At 34.5% G+C, this 20,903-nt stretch overlaps 1 protein-coding gene and 2 long non-coding RNA genes across 4 annotated transcripts in view; 2 read left to right on the top strand and 1 right to left on the bottom strand.

Moving 5' to 3' along the window:
• Window positions 1–1,488: 1,488 nt before the first annotated feature.
• Window positions 1,489–5,932, top strand: LOC125661013 (uncharacterized). Its single transcript, XM_048892853.2, has 2 exons — window positions 1,489–2,086; window positions 5,418–5,932. The coding sequence occupies exons 1-2, from the start codon at window positions 1,672–1,674 to the stop codon at window positions 5,861–5,863; spliced, it is 861 nt and encodes a 286-aa protein (XP_048748810.2). The 5' UTR covers window positions 1,489–1,671; the 3' UTR covers window positions 5,864–5,932.
• A 1,632-nt stretch (window positions 5,933–7,564) lies between these two features.
• LOC130049490 (uncharacterized) lies at window positions 7,565–8,484 on the top strand. The gene is made up of 2 exons (XR_008798007.1): window positions 7,565–8,042; window positions 8,137–8,484. It is a non-coding gene; the product is annotated as an uncharacterized LOC130049490 (long non-coding RNA).
• Window positions 8,485–12,722: 4,238 nt separating this feature from the next.
• The window catches only part of LOC125661025 (uncharacterized), a 28,420-nt gene continuing 20,239 nt past the window's right edge, over window positions 12,723–20,903 (bottom strand). The window contains exon 3 of one of the 2 annotated variants that reach the window (XR_007364629.2): window positions 12,723–13,342. This is a non-coding gene — a long non-coding RNA (uncharacterized LOC125661025). Of the gene's footprint in view, window positions 13,350–20,903 lie in introns of both variants that reach the window. The other variant, XR_007364628.2, reaches the window with a different exon arrangement.

The raw sequence follows: 20,903 nt of genomic DNA on the forward strand, positions 1-20,903 counted from the left end.
TAAACGCATGTAAATCTTATTTTTAAAAAAATCATGTATAATCACTCCTCGATTTGAAACGTGATTGTACAATGCAACGTCTCCCTATGTTTGTGTATTTGCTACACACCGACGCTGAATATGACGTCACAATGCATTGTTTACATCAGTTGCATAGCGGTTCCCGCATTCAATAAATAGGCGGATCAAAAATGTCTAAAGTTAGAATACTTTGATTGAGCTCTGTCCTCACACGTTAGGTTCTAATTTTTCGAGATATGTTTGCCCTGTTATGGATCTAGAGACTAATGTCAATATTTTTTTTGCTTCGCCCTCAAACACGGTCATGCCGTAAGACATATTAATTATGAAATAAACTTTATTTTACATAATCAGCCAATGATTAAAGGGGAGATAATTCTATTCAATACTGCGTTCCTTGCTATATATGCTTTTACAAAGTTTGCCTGTTAAATGAAAAACAAAGATGGAAAGAAGACTATATATGTGACAATCAATAGTGAAGCAAAGTTTAAAAGAATAAAATATATTATATCCATGACAATACTAGGTACGAATGTCCATACAACGTTTACTTCAAGATTACAGATTTCTTCAAAAGCTGGCAAATATCGCTTATCGCCGCGTTATATACTGATGTGCACTCGAACTAACCTAGGGCGCTTTCGTAATGCACAGCAATAAAACCCGGCTTACGTAATAGCTAGATACACCCGAGCCCAACTTTTCCGAGCCCGACCGTTAATCATCACAGTATGAAACTCGATCATTATTATCTAGACCGATTGTGTCCCCTGTTGAATTTGTAAGATCCAGATCGAACACATATCCCATGACCCTTAATTATGAGGTTAAAGATCAAAGCTACATCTACTTCAAATCCATTAGGCCTATATATACAATGTATATATATCATTACTAGCAATAAGGTTAATTTAAGAAATAAATTTCATTTTTGAAAATACATTAGGGCATGCTCAACTGCGATGCTTTACGCCAGCATACACTGTACATTATGAAGTGCTTTAAATTCGCTAAAATCATTGTTCACATTCATGAGGGAATAGCTATTAGATAACGATATCGAAGGTAAAAAATGGAAATGTAAATATACTGTAATAAGGATATTAATTTTCTGTTAAAAACAAATGCCTATGGTCCATGTATTGCATTTTGTTTTGTTTCAGTATTGGTGTACCAGAGTATCGATATCCCGTATATCAGGTCATCTGTTTGGATATGTGTAGATCAAAACTTCCATACGTGAAGCAAACGGATGCGAGTGCGAGAGGAGTGTGTGTGTGTGTGTGTGTGTGTGTGTGGAATGTGTGTGTGTGTGAGAGAGAGAGAGAGAGAGAGAGAGAGCCGTTTATAAGGTCTTTCACGAAGAATTTTCTTGTAAATATTGTTACGTGCAACTTGTCCTGTCTACCTAAAAAGTACTGAATACAGATAAGACACAGTGTTCCAGTTTTTGTAACCCTCACTGAATTAGCGAGAATAAATGTTTGGATACTGTGTGTAGTTTCATTTGAGTAATAGTGCCAAAATATACTTCTCCTGAAAATTGAAGCTGGCGGTTGAGGTACCTCTTTAATATTTGATGTAAACTGTTTTGTCCTATTGACCTGACTAAGTAATTACTGATAAGAAGCATTGTCATTGACTAAGATGGTTCTGATTCTGTCCGTGGTTTTACTGGGCTATTTGTCTGGTACTTGTGCCGGTCTTGAGGATCTACAAACCGAAAATGAGGACTTGTCATTGCGAGAATTAGTACTGGAACTGAAGAACACCATATCATACCAGAAAAGGAGAAATGAGGACAGAGCACGAGCATTAGAAGACATGAACGAAAAACAGTCAAAAGATATCGCAGTACTTACACAGAAGATGAAGGAACAAGAGGAGGAGAATTTAAACTTGATTAAGATGAAAGGCGTATGTGAAGAAAACGCGAGGAAATTCGAAAATCTCCTCGGTTTCACTAAAACGTTGATAGGAGGACAGCCATCGGACCTGAATACTTCTTCCATCCACCCGACCGTGACTCACACACCAGATTCCTCATCACTGTTTCGAAAAGGTATTTCATGAGCTAAAAAATACCGTTCAACGAGAGCCTTCACGAAATTACAACTGGATTTCAATCGAAATTTATTAGCCGAGTTGCGTAGCAAATCTCGGCTTTTAAATTGGCGAAGGATGGGCGTCCAGTCGGGCGGGCGGGGTCCACAATTAGCTTGTCCGGTCTCTTAACTTTCATACTTTTTGGTGCATCTTTGTGAGACTTACATAAGTAACATAACATGATCACATCCAAAAGAGGAAGGTTCCTATTAATTTCTTTACACAGGGATTTGCCAAACTCGGACCTTCGGCTAGCCATTGATGAATTGCCAACACAGCCAACCATCCTCATTGGCAATTCACCCTTTTCTTTCCAGGTTGAAAAATCATCTCCAGCATTCTATCTTTTTCAGGATTTTCAGTCGGAGTTCATCCCAGTCTGTACTAAGTTTTAAACCAATTTCGAACACTGCTTTTCTGTTACTATAATTCAGAAAAATATACTGACACCAGTATATTTCAGTGGCGGGTTGGGGGTGTCTTCTTTTTTGTTTTACCACACCCAAACATATAAAAGATGTGGTGACTACAAATGAAGGGAAGAAAGAACAATAATTTCAGTCTAAAATGTATTAAAATGCACCATTTTAAAGCATTCTTTTCAAATGGGTTACCCCCCCCCCCCCCAATCCCACAGTAAGGTAAAGATCTGCCACTGTATTCGAGTGCAACCTGATGTTATAATAGAACAGACGTAGCTCAAGAATTGCAAATTCACATGAAATTATGCTACACTAAAAATTTCTTCGAAAAAAAATGTATAATTCAAATCCAACAAAAAATCACAGACTGATTGAAATGGATCACAGATTAAAATGTGTCACAATGAGGGAAATTGGGATGTTTTGGAGAATTGACAAGTTCAATGCAGAAAGAATTAAAAGGATCAGCAAATGATGTCATAATACTTGCCCTTTGACTTCTAAATATCAGGGCTCTACCATATATAAATCTCATGCAAATGATTATGCACGTTTTTAATGTATGCTCGAGAATGTCCAATATATAGGATGTTTTCTGTTCGTTTTTCACAGGGTAAATAATTGATATTGTTCATTCCAAATATAACTGATTATTGCATTAGTATACCTTTTTTTCTAGCATGTTTTCAAAGAAATGAATTTAAACTAATTTCACGTGTTTTCAACTACGTGAAGTAAATTAGTTTAATGGAGTATGAACTCCACAGATCCATTCTTAACATTAATTCATCATGAATTATCCACATTTTAGAATACTGAATGTCTGATATCATCATTGAAAAACACTAGATATCTATAGATTTGATGTTTACCTAGAAATGTAAACCTGAGTCGGTCAAAAACAGGCACCTATATTCTTAGTCAGGTTAGTGTTACATAACTATGATAAGTTTATTGGATTGGCTAGTTCTGCTTTGAGCTCATTTAATTACAAATGAAAATTAGCCATGGTGCATCGATTATTCTGACCACAAACTATGCCGAAAATCTGCTTTAAATTCATAACTAATTACGCAAAAAATTAAAAGTAAATACCTAAGCATTTCAACACCTATATAACAATATTTCATTGACATAGTTGATATGAAAAAGGTAATTGCTTTTCCATATTAAAAAACACAATAAAGGAAATTCGAGTCAAAACTTTGTTTAGAATTAGACTGGTAGAGTGTGATCATGATTCGCATTTATTCATACTAGCAATTAAATCATCGACAATATAAACAATAATATTTACTTTTTCTTTTTAAACCACTATCTTACTTTCAAGGTATTGTTATCATAATCATAATGGAATAAATCAGTCGAGACTCGAGTACAGGACGGCATTGGTGGGATGTCGATCTCGATGATTCTTGCATGTAAAATGAATAATTATTAGTAAGTTTCTGTTGATTTTATTTTTCTAAAGGAGCTGCATTAGTTATATAATTTAATATATTAGTTAAAATGCACGTCTTCTCATTAAAATATGTACATAAATGAAGTTCATATGCCGATCACATTTTCAAATGTAGAATACCAAAGCATTTTCTGGTTTTTTAAAACAAAATAATTCAATAATACAAATTGTTTTATTATCTTTTTTTTCATCACCATACTTCAAGAGAATTACTGATTACAACCATATAAAATGTTTACAATTACCTATGGGTCGAATTATGCGAGCATCGAACAGCAGGGCTACCGCTATATTTAGAGCGACCCTGATCACCAGCGACAGCGATCACCGCTACACCGGTCTCTAACTTTCATACTACTTGGTGCGTCTTTGTCAGACTTGCATATTTTGATCACATCCAAAAGAGGAAGGTTCCTATTTATTTTGAGGTCAAAAGGTCAAAGTCTCCTTTTCACTATATACTGTAGATTTGAGCCTGCCTTTAACTTTTGTAAATCCGAAGGCCAAAGATCAAGGTCATTATCACAGTAAATATATATTGTGGCCATTCAAAGCTTCATACTTATAAACTATATTAAATTCGTGCATGTTTTTACTTCGAGAATGCAAGCTTGCATAATATCGTAGACTGCAACACGGCTATACGCATCTTTGATGCGTTTGAACGATTTTGTTTAGTATGTTGGACAATGCACAAATTTCCATCAAGACATCTCGTAGAGTTGCTTATGCCCTATTCGAGATTTACTTCACTCAAACAGTCGGGGGACGTCACCAGCTGTAGGTGAAGTGCCATAAAGTTTTGACCTATGCAGGATGTTCAATGCCGTAGCAGTAGGTTGTTTTTATCGTGACATATGCCCCTCGGATTTTAGGTCTCATTTGAAAGGCCAATGACTCGTTTCTAATGACAGATGTTTAGCAAAGGCACAATCACGAGGGGATCGGAGATCTAACCCGGAACCCCTTAGGATTGCGAAAAACTAGAGCGTACCAGACTAGGATTTGATCCCGGGCCCCCTGAATCTCCAGTCAGGTGTTCTACCACACTGAGCTATCTGGCCACCGGCGATCGAATCAGTCTGACCCTACATTCTTCCTTCCTTGAATATGAAATACGGTGGCATCCATGAGTGAATTTGATGCATTGCCAATTGACAATGCATCAAATTCACTCATGGATGCCACCGTATTACATCCGAGATATATGTCGAGTGAGCGAGACATTCGAGGAGTTCCGATTGGGGACGAGGTTACAGATATATAATCCCCGTCTGGTTAATTGCATTATCTCCCTTCCTGTTACAGTGTAAAGTGGGCATAACACTCTATTACCACTAGGCTGCCGTTACCGGTCAGTTCAATGTGAAAGTATTTTTTATTAATTGTCAATATCGTTACAGACATACTGCTGGCACCACAGCGGTTATCCTCACAGCCTTCGGAGAACGCGGTAGCTTTCTACGCTTATCTATCTCGTACAATCCCTAGTCCAAGTATACACTATGTCTTGGTCTTTGACACTGTGATTACCAATGTTGGAAACGGTTACGATCATCATTCCGGAGTTTTCCTCGCTCATCGTACTGGAACTTATGCATTCACTTGGTCCTTTAGGATTCAAAATGATGCGCATATATCCACTGAACTAATCATCAACGATTTAGCTGTAGGTGCCATTTATTTCGATGCTGAAGGTGGTGTTGGTGGAAATGAGGGCGGAACGGTGGTTGTCCATGTTGACCAAAGTGATGATGTATTTGTTCGAACGACCAATGTCGACAATCTTGGGGACATTATAAGTGATCATATAGGTAGATCTTATTTTGCTGGTTGGATGATTGGTTAGAGGTCATCTTGGAATCCTGTACGCCCAATGGGTTAGCCATTGAAAATCAGTAAATTGCTTGTACCAAAAGGTTTTATCATATGTTATTAGGCCCGTAGTAGTCCAGTCAAAATAAATATAACCGGGACAAAACTGCAAAAGAATTTATTTCTATCACATATCATTATACATGATGATAGATACAAATATCTGTACAACATATCAAAAATCTAAAGAAATCTACAGCGGGGAAAGTCCAAAATATCGTGTTTTAATTTATCGCATGCCAAAACAATTCACCGTTGCAATTTCAGGCTTCCACAGACAACGTTAACTTGGCTACCACGCCAACATTTCACAACAAACCGCAATTTCTGCATGCTCCACGCACTTTTCATGGTATGTGGCGAGGGTATATTAGTTCACATCATAATATCAACATAGTAGGTTTGTTGAAGAATCCTTACATGTACATCAAAATAAAGGTGTTGCGTATGACACACTTCTCGTCTGCTAAGCCCATTTCAGAATTTAGATTCCTTCAGAAATCTAAACAATTTCGCATTAGATTGTAATACGAGCAGACATAAAACATTATAAGACGTGAATTGAGAGAATGACCGGAAGATTGATTTTAAAATTACTTTCGATTTAAGACTGACCTTTATCGAAATTTTACGCTTGCGATTTCATTGCTATGGAAGCCCATATGGAGGAAAATTAAATAATTAGAAACAAAATAATATCAACATTGGCCTTTCAAACGTTTTAATTTATGTTTGTACTTAAATAATTTGAAAATTGATTTGTACATCTGAAAACAGTAAAATCAGTCAATAACAAATCATTTGGTCTCCGAGAACAGTTTAAATAGCAGTCTCGCTAAAGCCATGCAACTGGAAAAATTGACTGTCAGATTTAATTATCAAGGAAATCTTCATGAAGTTGCGCATCAATTTTTTTTCAATGTTCTATGCATAAAATTGTAAGCCTTGAAACGCAATTATACCTCACCACTTACATAGAATGAGTTGAAATAACGGTTTGCATGCACGGGCACCCCCCCCCCCCCCTCCACCCCCCCTAGTGAATGCTCTGCACGATGTTCCACAAAACGGTAGACATGACCTGCACAGTTTGACTTCTTATTTAATTGACTTTATGTAGTTCTTCACGGGTACGATTCAAACATAAAATGCATTTCAATATTTTTAATCATGCAAAAAGAAAAAAATATTGTTTACATACGTATTCGTAACAGTTAGAGTGAAGGTTCTTTATCCGGCCATCGCCTTGACCATAACATGGGACCTCCGTTTTTAAAATCCCGGCACATGACTTTCATTTCTAATGCCAGGAGTGTGACAAAGAGAAAGTCACTACTTACACTAACCCCGTGAGGATTCTGGTTAGAATAGCTCCTCAGTACCCCTTACCTGTCGTAAGAAGCGACTAATGGGGGCGGGTATTTTCGGATGAGACCCCGTGTCACTTAAGAAATAAGATATCATTTTTTAATGTTGTTGGGATATGACATGAAGTTGGTCACGTGATCAAATCCTACAACGCCCGAAGGGCGTTATAGTAGATTTGATCACGTACCAACTTCTTGTCATATCCCAATAACATTCAAAAATGATATTTTATTTCTTATATTTATATTCTCTATTTTGATTTTTGTTCTTAGCGAGCTTCCATGATTATGTAGCAGATGACCAAAATAACGATCGTATAACACAAAATATAGTTCGTAAGAGTATTATCGAATAAAAAATTAGGAACGATATCAAAGAAAATATAAGATACAGAAATTTAATTGAAAATGTTAAAAAAAAAAAAAGAAAAAAAGACGAACATGTGTAAAAATAAAGGTAATTTAGAGCGTAAAGTTAACTGAAATGACGACAAGAAGAGCGGAGTAAACTAAATCTGTGGTGTGATTTGGTCGCGATCAGCGATGGAGAAACTGGCGCGGCGTCGGTCTAGCTTACTAAGTTGAAAACGCAATTGTTGATCACAGATTTCGACAGAAATTCAAAGGATTTGAGAGAATTGATGGTGGATATGATGGGTAAAGTTACCGTGAAGCTCTTAGTCAGGTTTTTGGAAAGAAACAACGCTATGTTCATCGTTAGGACTCGTGGTTGTAGCCATGCAGGAGACGATTCAAGACAGTAGGACAGATTTAGACCAAGTGCAGGTAGGATGCGTCTTTTATTTACCTTCAGTGTGTGTAAATTAAAATAAAAACGAACTGACGGAGTTTTTGTTCACTTGAGAGATTTCTGTTGTAGGATTTTAATGAAGACTCGCACCGGTACCCTGACATGAACATGTAAATTTTTCGAGCCTCGAAACCAGCCTCGCTTATGATCATGCCGAGTCATAGCCGTGATGGAAGTTGCCAGGAAACAACAGGTTAACTTACCATCATGAAGTAAATACATGTAGGCTTATAACTCTGCCTACATGTTTTCGCTTCCAATATCATAGAACTTTATTTTATAAATTCGCCATGCAGAAGTTGCAGACGGTGTTTAAAACTGTATAAAATGAAACAACAGAACGATATATGTTTAATGTTTCTATTTTATAAATTGATGAAATTCTTGTTTGTTTATAAAATAAACTGTATAAATATCCTGCTGCGTTTATTTCTGTTATGATGTCATTGCAGTGGCGGATCCAGGGTTTACGAAAGAGTGTGTGTGAAAGTCAAGTATTAGCCAAAATGCTTAGCCATTTTGGGTGCCCATCTGGAATTTTACTCACACTGTTTCTATTATCTAAATTTGTGGCGAGAGGGGGAGGGGGTCAAAATCCTCCACTGCATTGCATAAGCAAGAAGCCAGGTGAAAATATTGAAGCGGTGATTGTATTCATACGCAAGAACAAACTGATCACATGACCAAATTCATGTTACACGAAATTGAACATCAATTTCAATAGTACTGTCATATAAGGAAGTGCATTGGCAAATGTAAATATATATAGCACAATAAAAATCCCTCCCTGCTCAAAGGCACCGAGCATAGGCGTAAATTTTGCAGCCTTTCAGCAACAATGGTCACGTCTCCATATGAGTGAAAAATTCTTAAACTGGACGTTAACAATAACAACTACTACATGTACATGTACTTACACTAAATGTCTTGAGCCAGGATTGAGATATTTACAAAATAAAATTCTTTTAATTTTAAAAATACATAAGGACATATTTACGCCAGGCGGCATACTTAGGGCATGTATTAAAAGTATGTTGAAACAATGTGTTGCAATTCACGCCTTCATGTATAAAAAAAAAAATGATATTTATTTCTTATATCTACATTTTAGTTCATATCTGTAGAAATTCCCAGGTGTTAAAATAGACATCCTGTATTTATCAAGATACATATACACGCATTGGTCACAACTACATCGTATTTATGAGGAAATGGCTATCATTACAATATGTAGAGATATCAAAGGCAAGAACACAAAAAATGTAAATATGCATATATATATATATATATTTTTTTTTAGATCAGTACGTTATTCTTGCTATTTGAGGTATATATTTATATATATATATATATATATATATATATATATATATATATATATATGAATATTGTACTTCGAAAGTAGGTAAAGCATCTTATAGACAGAGAAAATGTCAATAATTGTTTTATCATTCTACTGAATAATTTTCAAAATATCCAAACTGGTTATTAGATCCTAGAAACAAACTACACCTGGTTCGTCATCTAAACGCAAAACTTAGTCGAAAGTGATTAGAAATGTGCGGTTGTCATAGATTCCTATGCTCGGTCATTTTTAGATAGGGCTCGATAAGTACTACCAGAAATCAACAACTGTTACTCCGGTTCGTCATAGAGGTAGTTAGTCAAGTCACCATTTCCTTACAATTATTGCAAGATAGTTTGAGTAGAAAGTCTGCATTGAGTTACCAAAAAGAAAATTAATCATATTAATTTTGAAATTCTCTATTTATTTTTGGTCTGATATTGGAGAAATTAAATTCACCTCGAATGCAAGTAACGTTTTAACTTTTCTCAGTTCGATTTTGGCCAATTGAAAAGCATGGAATTTCATAATCATTTAAGATAACGGAAAAAAATAAAGAAAAAGAAATCCAAAAGTTGAAATTGAATCTCTATTTTTCAGAGATCCTTTTTGGGAAATGTGCAATGTGCATTTAATGATTATGCTTGAATATACTTGCATAAATGTTACAGCTTTAAGAACAACTCTTTGCTGAGTGCTGACCACGTGACTGTTTTATCAGCAATACCACTGGTGTGCTATTTTCTCACCAACTCTTGATTGGTTGGTTGTTTTGTGTCTCATCGAGAATTTTCACACACGTCACGACATGCACCAGCGGTAGGTGAAGTATCACAAAGTTAGACCTTTACATGTATATGGTTAGCACACAGGGCCATGACAGTGGGAGTTCTTTAACGTACCAACATGCAGCAACACCGCGGGATCTCCGGTTTTAAAGTCATATTCGAAAGACCAGCCGTGATTCTCACCTTTAGATGCCGAGCGTTTGGCAAAAGAGCAATCAGTTACCCATGTCTATGTTTCTATAAGGCTGATATGGCCCTATCTCGAATGGGGCTCGAATTCTCACAATCTCCCGGTTATGAAGCGAACGCTCTACCATTGACCAACCCTTGGATCTGTGCAAATCCAACTTCTTTTTACCATTGTTTTCTTTTTGACCTCATGTAAAGAAGGTACGCGAAATGCATACATTACAAAAAGATTCAGAAAGTAAAAATAAATCAAGAATGAAGAATCATTTTTTTCACCTGGGATAAAATCAAATAGTTTACATTTCCATACGTTATGATATAACGTGATTATGGATGCATTAATTAAACATATTAGTTCGAGAAAAAAAGAACTTTAAGAAAAATTTCAGTTTTTGAAAGTTTATGAGATGCATGACTGTACATTTATACCTCGAGACTCTTCACAGCGCGTTTAGTGTTAAGAGGCTCGGGGTATCTGTATCTGATATACTTTCAAAAACTGAAATATTTTTCTATATATATACCTATAACAAGGTGGCATTCAAGATCGTAACTAAGTTAGATTTCTTCCTAGGTTTATTGAACGTACTGTATGAATGAACGCTTAGTGCTATCCATACTTTGAGGTAGCATAGACGTATGCTCAACTTAGTAGCACTACATTAATCTAGCATTACGTAGCTGCTAGTATCTTGAACGTAGTCTAGGCTACATGTATTGTTCAGTTATGGGTTTTTTTCTTCTGCAGAAGGTTAACTTCTAAAACGAGGTAAATCTTTTGGTATCAAAACCATTGAAGGTGGATACTGCAAGTTTCTGGAATATTCTGCAAAGTATCATCAGTTTGGTAATATCATTGGTTTGAATATATTTTTATTGTAATATAATTATAAACGGATCGAGAAATATCCTTGCAGATTTTTACTTCTGTTAACCTTGGCCCTGTGTTTCACACAGGATTTCAGATGCATTGTGATACTTAGACGCTGTGGATATTATTTTGCTTCTCAACATGCGAGTTTGACCTTGCTTGTGAATTATGACCTCGAACACTCAAGGTGTTATTACTTTTCACAACAGTGTTCATTAAGATTTGACGTAACTTAGAAATACATCATAGTTGATGCAATTTTAAAAAGTGGTTTTCAAAGATTTTAAAAATATTTTCATTTTGCAGAGGAAATTCAGATTACTGTTTCTAAATGTTCTTGCAATTGCTATTTATTTGATATTATGATAAAATATATTTGAAGAAAATATGTGTGTTTCGAAAAAGATATCGGGACAATTTCATTTGTTTAACTATTCAGCACAGAATTTTGTCCGTCATTGTATGGTTTCAACGATTTTTCCTTTGAAATACGAAAACTTTATATGATAATTTATAATATTTCCCTAAGTCAGAAATCATTAGATTTTTTATATATGTTACTTCGATACATGTAGATTTGATTTATAATAACAAACATTCTGTTGCAATTTTGTCACGGTTTGGCATTTTTGGGGTCATTTTGACTGGACTATAGCGTTTTGTAAAACGGAAGGGGACTATAGGTTTCTTCGTCTGCTCGTACCTCTGTCTGTCAGTCAGTCTGTACCATTGGTTTTCCAGACATTTTTCCACTATGCTTTCGAGGATTTATTTGAAACTTACAGTGTAGTTTCAGAGTGGCAAACTACAGATCGAGTTCGAATTTCCTTACGCTTTATTTACAGTTGTGAAATAAATCAATTTTAATATTTTCATGGTTTTATATTCATCGAGATTGTGTACCGATCTGGACCACGTGTACGCAGCACATTGATAGTTAATGAATGTCTATTGATTGATAAACTTTTGGTAAATGTTCATCGTATTACACTAACTAACATAAAGAATGTACACTTACCACCAAATATGGTAACACCATAATCTACTTTTGTTTTCACATGCATGTACCCAATGAGCAGATACTTTACAAAGAGATAATATTACCCACAATGCAAATATATTGAATAAGAATTCTAAAAATATCGAATAAGAATGACATGACTATCGAATAAGAAGGACATGATTATCGAATATGAATTACATGCTTTTGAATATGAATAGCAAAATTATCGAATATGAATGACATGATTGTCGAATATAAATAACATAATTTTCGAATATAAATGACATGATTATCGAATATGAATGATAAGATTATCGAATATGAATCACATGTTTTTGAATATGAATGAAAAGATTATCGAATATGAATCACATGTTTTTGAATATGAATGAAAAGATTATCGAATATGAATCACATGTTTTTGAATATGAATGAAAAGTTTAGAATATGAATAACAATTTATTGAATAAGAATGACATGTTTTTGAATATGAATAACACGTTTTAGAATAAAAATAACATGTTTTTGAATATGAATGATAAAATTATCGAATATGAATAAAACTTTTCGAATATGAATGATATGCTTTAGAATATAAATTACAAGTTTTCGAATATGAATAACAAGATTAGTATAATTGTGCAACGTTTTACACGCCATACAAAACCTTTATGAATAAAATAAAACTTGTATGTCAAATAGTTTAGTATAAATAAAAATGCACTACTGATTGTTATTGTTTTACTAGTAAGTATATTTTATTAATACATGTTGATTTCGAATTCATACAGGAATGAAAATATTGAAAGTATAATTTTGTAAATGTTATGTGTCCATTCAGAGTCCTTTGTGATCCCGGATAATTCGGCAGTCAGCTGTTGTCCAAATAATAAAGTTGCAGCAATAAAATTCTATCACTATGCAATGTTCTTTGTCCACTAAGAATTCTTGATGATCCGGATAATTTTGCATGCAGTCGGCTATAGTCCCAACAATCGAAACACAATAATTCATATTGCACAAAAGCGGCCCTCTGGTGATAGTAAGGATGGCTGGACTTGAGGGAGAAAATACTCTTCCTGTATTCTAAATGTAACAAAAGGTCTATAATATAATGTACAGTGAAGACTATAAAAAGAAAATCCACAATAAACAGGCGTCAATTATACAGATGATACACATTCTACAAATTCTCTATCGCACTATTGGAACCACTGAAATTACTCTCTCCGACATTTGCCTCCTAATATCCGTAGACAAGAAGTCCCCCCCCCCCTCCCGCCCTGTAATTTCTTGCTAAATATATACAAAGTTAATCAAGCCATAGATAATCAAGTTATCTTAATATTACCAATTTCACTCATGAATTTATGCTCTCACAATTTGACTTATACGAGCCATTTCAAGAGTACTCGACATGTAAAACAAGTAATCTACAGTTCTTTATCATATATAATAGGCATGCTATACATATTAAGGTAATTCCCCATACCACGTCAAATAACGTTAGAAATGTTATTCACGAGTCACGAACGTTATAACACATTCAACGAACCCGATGGTATTTTGGTGAATTTTGTAGACCGTATTAGGACTGATTGTTTGAAAGCAAATAACAAAAATTTAGAATTAAAAAACAACATACATTGTACGAATTGCAATAATGCAAACAAGCCGGTTTTATACAAGAAAACGCTCGGGAGAGAAAATGCTTATAAATAGTTATATACATCGCGAAGTCGTAAACTCTCCATACACATTGTGTAATGACACACAGTCGTTCAGTAATTTCCGTGAGATTTCTGCATATATTTCAGATTATGATGTTAAATCGTGTTGCCAATTTTCATTGTATCTATTGTAGGCCATTTCTTTTGTGTGATTTCTGATAATTAATGACAGGTAGAAATATCGAATCTCCTATTCAACAAAATGCAAATTTTTGTGTGCTACATGTACTGACAGTCATATATTTTTGTTTTATTATACTTTCATGTAAAATACTCGAACCTGATTGGTCGAGAAGCATTTGAAAAAACATATTGTTACCCTCTGAGAACAAAAAACACGCGCCCCAGGGTGATAGTATCTAGCAACGGGTAACAGTACTTGACAACGGGTGATATTATAAAAAATTATCACATGCGTCAAATTTATGCGCGTACGGTTCGCCGTAGATTGCTAGACGACGTCGTTTGAGCGTTTGTAACAAACGCGAGTACGAAATATCGCATGGCAGTGATTGATCAAATGTCAACAGACGTAAGTTTTTCTGCTTTCCAGTTAACATAACATTCAGTAATATGTACACGGTGTGACCGTTGGACCGAGCGAAGCATGTAATGGTCATTGGAGTGTCCCAAGTGGTAATCATAATTCCGTTAAGTATGGTAGATTATGATTCATTTAAAAATATATATTTTGAATGAAATTTTCCTTGCGCTAAACACCCAGTAACATCTCAATATTGGGGACAACAGTTATACAGGATCCGCCTATTCATTGAACGCGGGAAATAAAACGCAACGTAAACTGTGCATTGTGACGTCACATTAAGCCTCGACTTTTTTCTCTTTTTCAAAGCAAACAATTATAAACAACAATAATACATTCCGTATGCAATGAAAAAGGCCGTTAAAACTAAACAAAATTTACCAATAAATTCAAAATCGTAAAAAAGTAACCGTAATTTTATCGTATATTCTTATTCAAAGAAACTCATGAACTCGTTCATCTATTTAGTCGTATTACGGTTTTATATGTATTTATTTCCTAAAACTTGTTACAATGATAATTATACTATTCACTTTGAACAAATTGGGTATTTAAATTACGAATTGCACGTCAGAGTCTTCTATTATTGGCATTCAAAATAAAACACGAATAAATGTTGAAGCAGGTAATGAAAAAATAAATGGCGGCGCCCATATGGATCACGAAAATTTCGGTGAACGTATATAGAGATTATCTCTTTTTCTTTTGCTGATTTTGACTTTTTTCTTTTACATACGTGTTACCTTTAGAGCCTTGCTTCGCGGACGGGCCTTCGGCCCGTCCGAGCTTCGCTCGGTATGATAAAACAAATATTGCATGTAGTTGAGGGGAACATTGAAATTTTCACCCCTCGAGAAACCATTGTCAACCTCGGCTACGCCTCGGTTGACAATGGTTTTCTCGGGGTGAAAATTTTCAATGTTACCCTCAACTACATGCAATATTTATATAATGTTTTCCTTATAATTTATATAAACCTGAAAGAATACGATCGATATCGTCAAGATCTTAATAGAATATATGGATAATCTAAAGCTATACTGACATTGTACCCCCCCCCCTCGTAATTCTTTAAATATTTATTTACACGACAAAAATCGCTTTTGGGGCCCTCCGAATCCATAATAAATGTGCATTTACATGAACATGTATGTGCATATCTCCGTTGTGTCTAATGATATCAGGGTGTTCAATTTAGATCAGACGCTGACAGATTTATCACATATGTGTAGGACCTATTTCTATGTCTAGGTGTCGTACGTTTGTGCTCTTGTACATACAGTATAGATCATGGGTGTTGTAATGTAATTTTCTTTTTCTAGCCGGACATGACCTTTACTGATGTTTTGATTAAAACGTCTCGGAATGTACGCGATAATTTCATGTTGTTAAGACTCGCATCGCATGGTTGTGTCGTATTGTTAAAAACTACCAGGAAATAAAAATTACCAAAGGAATGCAGAACTCGGATGTTTTAGAATATTCGAATTTCCCAAAATTTGTAACTTCAGCATAGGTTAGCATTCTCTGGATGAGCGTTAAAATGCACAACTCATTCTGATCTACATAACTTTGTTCCAACTAGATCTGGCAACATAATTTTATTTATTTTTTTCATCTATTGTGACGTCATGTCAGTGTTCATGCAGGGTTTGACACTAAGGCACGTCCGACCGACTCAGTCTACTAAATGTAGATTTACTAGTCCGACTGGTCTTCTAAAAAGATTAACTGTAGAGTTTGCGAGCCGCATGATGACACAATCTCAAGTTTTAGTTCTAATAAATAAGTCGCGGTCGGAAGTGATGTTTTACGACATCTACTCGATGTTAATGTGTGTAAAGTTATGCTTTTGACGAATTTATTTTCATTTTAAAAAAACCCAATTTATTTGAATCAAATATAAGAAAGTGTTTATCAAATTAATAAATTACGTCGCAAACAGCCATTTTTCGGTGTTGACATATGTGCGGGAATGTCTCTATATTCAAATACGACTTCTCGTCCTCAAGAAAAGATGTCCCAAGAGAAAAAAAGTAAAAGGTTGGGAAGAAATAAAGCAGGGCTTATGAAATAGGAATTTAAAAAACGGTTCAGGTCAAAATGAGAGAGTATTAAATTGAAAGACGAAACTAAAGCTCTTTTTTTTGAGACAATTAAGTACGTTTTCGTTCATGCAAACTTAATGTTTGACATTTGAATTAAGTACATTTAAATATGGAAAAACTATCAGTTTCTGGAAAGTTGGTCGGGGCTAGTGGATTTAAGGTCAGGTCTAGCAAAAATCGTTTGAAGTAGCCCGACTGGTCTAGTGCTCAGAAAAGTAAATGTCAAACCCTGTCATGTGACGTAGGCTATGGATTTAGTCAATCGTAACTACTCGGCTATTTCCGTAACCGCAAATGAACCTCGTATGTGGATCGACGCCATCAGAGTTGGTTGCTACGCATACATAAACGTAACTTTGACGTCACAGTCGAACGTTACACTATGAAACGTGAACACTCAAATGCATCTAAGATATTGGCATAATCTTGTTATTAGCACCGCGGTGCTAATAATATTTGACGTTTTTTTACGTAACGTCAGAAGCGTTAAAAGTTATAGATATATCATTATTTGATGATTTCTAATGAAATTTCTGTTTAAAATAAAATCCAGAGAAAATTTAAAATTTAATTTTTTATTCGTATTTGAAATAAATGGTCATCCCATACTAAAAATGGCACGTTTTGATCTGTGGAATGCGCAAAACTAATTTGCACCGCGGTGCTAATAACAGGAGTATATATAGAGAAACGACGTTCATATAAATACCTCAAAACTTATTCGCACCACGGTGCTAATAACAGGAGTATATATAGAGAGACGATGTTTTAAAAATCAAGATTATAAGCTCTACGAAGGGAAGTATTCCCGGGAGTAGGGTTTCTTTGGGGGATTTCATTAACAACAAAAAATGGGGTTTGGAGATTTTTGGGGGTTATCACTGTAAAAATGGCACGTTTTCATCTATGGAATGGCCAAAACTAATTCGCACCGCGGTGCTAATAACAGGAGTGGCATAATCTTGTTTTTCGCTCCGCGATAAAGTGTAAGATTTATTTTTCCTTTAGTAAGAGTTATTTGCTCTTTAAATTTGGTTTATTCCGTTAAATTACTATAGGAATATGCAAATTTTCAAACATTTGTATATGGCACAGGTGAAAGAAGTATAAATTAAAACAATCTTGTGGTTGGGGGTGGTGTAATTCATCCCGCGGAGTATATACAGGAGTATATATAGAGAGATGATAAAGAAGAAAGCCATATGTAAACACATGGTTTGCGACTCATTCAATAGAATGCCTTCCATCAAAGGTACAGGTAGTGTATAGGACTTCATTTATTCATCGCAATTTAAGTCAAAACACCCCCCCCCCTTTAATAAAATGCAATATGCATTACTGTTCATCTTGATACGTGGTCTTTATTAAGATGCGACATTAATTTCAAGACAAATATTTATTATTGTCTATAACAGAATAAAGTACAAATATGCATTAAAGTTCAACTTGAATTTATATTCCGTTATCAAATTAACTGTACAAAAACATTTCTTTTTGTTTATAACGGAGTAAAATGCAAATATGCAATACTGTTCATCTTAATACATGCGATTTATTCCTGTATCAAATTAATCTGAAGAAAAACAGGCATAATCTTGTTATTCGCTCCGCGATAAAGTGTAAGATTTATTTTTCCTTTAGTAAGAGTTATTTGCTCTTTAAATTTGGTTTATTCCGTTAAATTACTATAGGAATATGCAAATTTTCAAACATTTGCATATGGCACAGGTGAAAGAAGTATAAATTAAAACAATCTTGTGGTTTGGGGTGGGGGCATTCATCCCGCGGAGTGAATAACATGATTATGCCACAGTAGTATATATAAAGATGAAGAAGAAAATGTACTTTTTCTTGTGAGCTTCAAATGTACGAAAGCCATATGTAAACACGTAGTAGACGGTCATGCTTTGCGACTCATTCAATAGAATGCCTTCCATCAAAGGTACAGGTAGTGTATAGGACTTCATTTATTCATCGCAATTTAAGTCAAAGCCCCTCCCCCCCCTTTAATAAAATGCAATATGCATTACTGTTCATCTTGATACGTGGTCTTTATTAAGTTGCGACATTAATTTCAAGACAAACATTTATTCTTGTCTATAACGGAATAAAGTACAAATATGCATTAAAGTTCAACTTGAATTTATATTCCGTTATCAAATTAACTGTACAAAAACATTTCTTTTTGTTTATAACGGAGTAAAATGCAAATATGCATTACTGTTCATCTTAATACATGGCATTTATTCAGTTGTAACAATAATTTTAGAAGAAACATTTCTTCTTGTCTATAACGGAATAAAGTGCAAATATGCATTAAAGTTCAACTTGAATTTATATTCCGTTATCAAATAAACTGTACAGAAACATTTAATGTTTGTTTATAACGAAGCAAAATGCAAATATGCAATCTTGTTCATCTTAATACATGCGATTTATTCCTGTATCAAATTAATCTGAAGAAAAACAGGCATAATCTTGTATTCGCTCTGCGATAAGTGTAAGATTTATTTTTCCTTTAGTAAGAGTTATTTGCTCTTTAAATTTGGTTTATTCCGTTAAATTACTATAGGAATATGCAAATTTTCAAACATTTGCATATGGCACAGGTGAAAGAAATATAAATTAAAACAATCTTGTGGGGTGGGGGAATTCATCCCGCGGAGTGAATAACATGATTATGCCACAGGAGTATATATAGAGAGACGATAAAGAAGAAAATGTACTTTTTCTTGTGAGCTTCAAATGTACGAAAGCCATATGTAAACACGTAGTAGACGGGTCATGCTTTGCGACTCATTCAATAGAATGCCTTCCATCAAAGGTACAGGTAGTGTATAGGACTTCATTTATTCATCGCAATTTAAGTCAAAGCCGCCCCTCCCCCTTTAATAAAATGCAATATGCATTACTGTTCATCTTGATACGTGGTCTTTATTAAGTTGCGACATTAATTTCAAGACAAACATTTATTCTTGTATATAACGGAATAAAGTACAAATATGCATTAAAGTTCAACTTGAATTTATATTCCGTTATCAAATTAACTGTACAAAAACATTTCTTTTTGTTTATAACGGAGTAAAATGCAAATATGCATTACTGTTCATCTTAATACATGGCATTTATTCAGTTGTAACAATAATTTTAGAAGAAACATTTCTTCTTGTCTATAACGGAATAAAGTGCAAATATGCATTAAAGTTCAACTTGAATTTATATTCCGTTATCAAATAAACTGTACAGAAACATTTATGTTTGTTTATAACGAAGCAAAATGCAAATATGCAATACTGTTCATCTTAATACATGCGATTTATTCCGTTATCAAATTAATCTGAAGAAAAACATTCCCTCTTGTCTTTAACAGAATAAAGTGAAAATATGCATTAGTGTTCATTTTAATATATGGCATTTATTCCGTTATCAAATCTACTCTACAGAAACATTACTTTACATGGCCTATAACGGAATAAAATAGAAATACTCATTACTGCTCATCTAAGTATATGGCATTTATTCCGTTACGAAATTAATTCTAAAGATACTTTTCTTCTTGTCTATAACGGAATAAATGGTACTTTCCTGCAAGCCAAATTTTAGTTTCTATGGATACATTTATTCCGTTATCAGTTTCATTGAGAATAAGGTAATTTCTAAAAATATAACTAGAGAGTGCATCGGAACAAATGCAAAAAAAAAAATAAATGCTTAATTCTCATTGAAACACAATCAATAAAGTTTATTCATAATTACGTCAATAACGTCAACAACGTCAAATATTATTAGCACCGCGGTGCTAATAACAGGATAATGCCAAGATATTATACACATCTAAGGTATTGTACCACTATCAATTTCCACTTACATGTTTATGTATTAGAGTGAATAAGACGTTAATGATATCAAAACTGAATCTGTGGTGAAAATATAAATAACATATTATTCAAGGATTTGGTTCTGGCCTTTTAACACTCATCCACGGGCGCGCTTCCGGCGAAGAAATGCATCGATTTGATGCAATTCTTGCGCCGATCCACGTCCGAGTCTTCTTACCGGTTACGGAAAATGACGAGCGCGTGATCCGATGGTGGATTTAGTAAGATCCATAGTAAAGTTAGGATTTTTCTAACTTCAAGCCCGATCCCTGAAGCTTACGGCAATCAATGAAAATGGTTTTTAGCTGATTGAAGCTTTAATGTTTTAAACTGTTTTTCAAATTCCACCCTGTAATATTTCTTGAAATGGTAATATAATA

Source organism: Ostrea edulis, chromosome 8 (genome assembly GCF_947568905.1).
Source record: "Ostrea edulis chromosome 8, xbOstEdul1.1, whole genome shotgun sequence".
Lineage (NCBI taxonomy): Eukaryota > Metazoa > Mollusca > Bivalvia > Ostreida > Ostreidae > Ostrea > Ostrea edulis.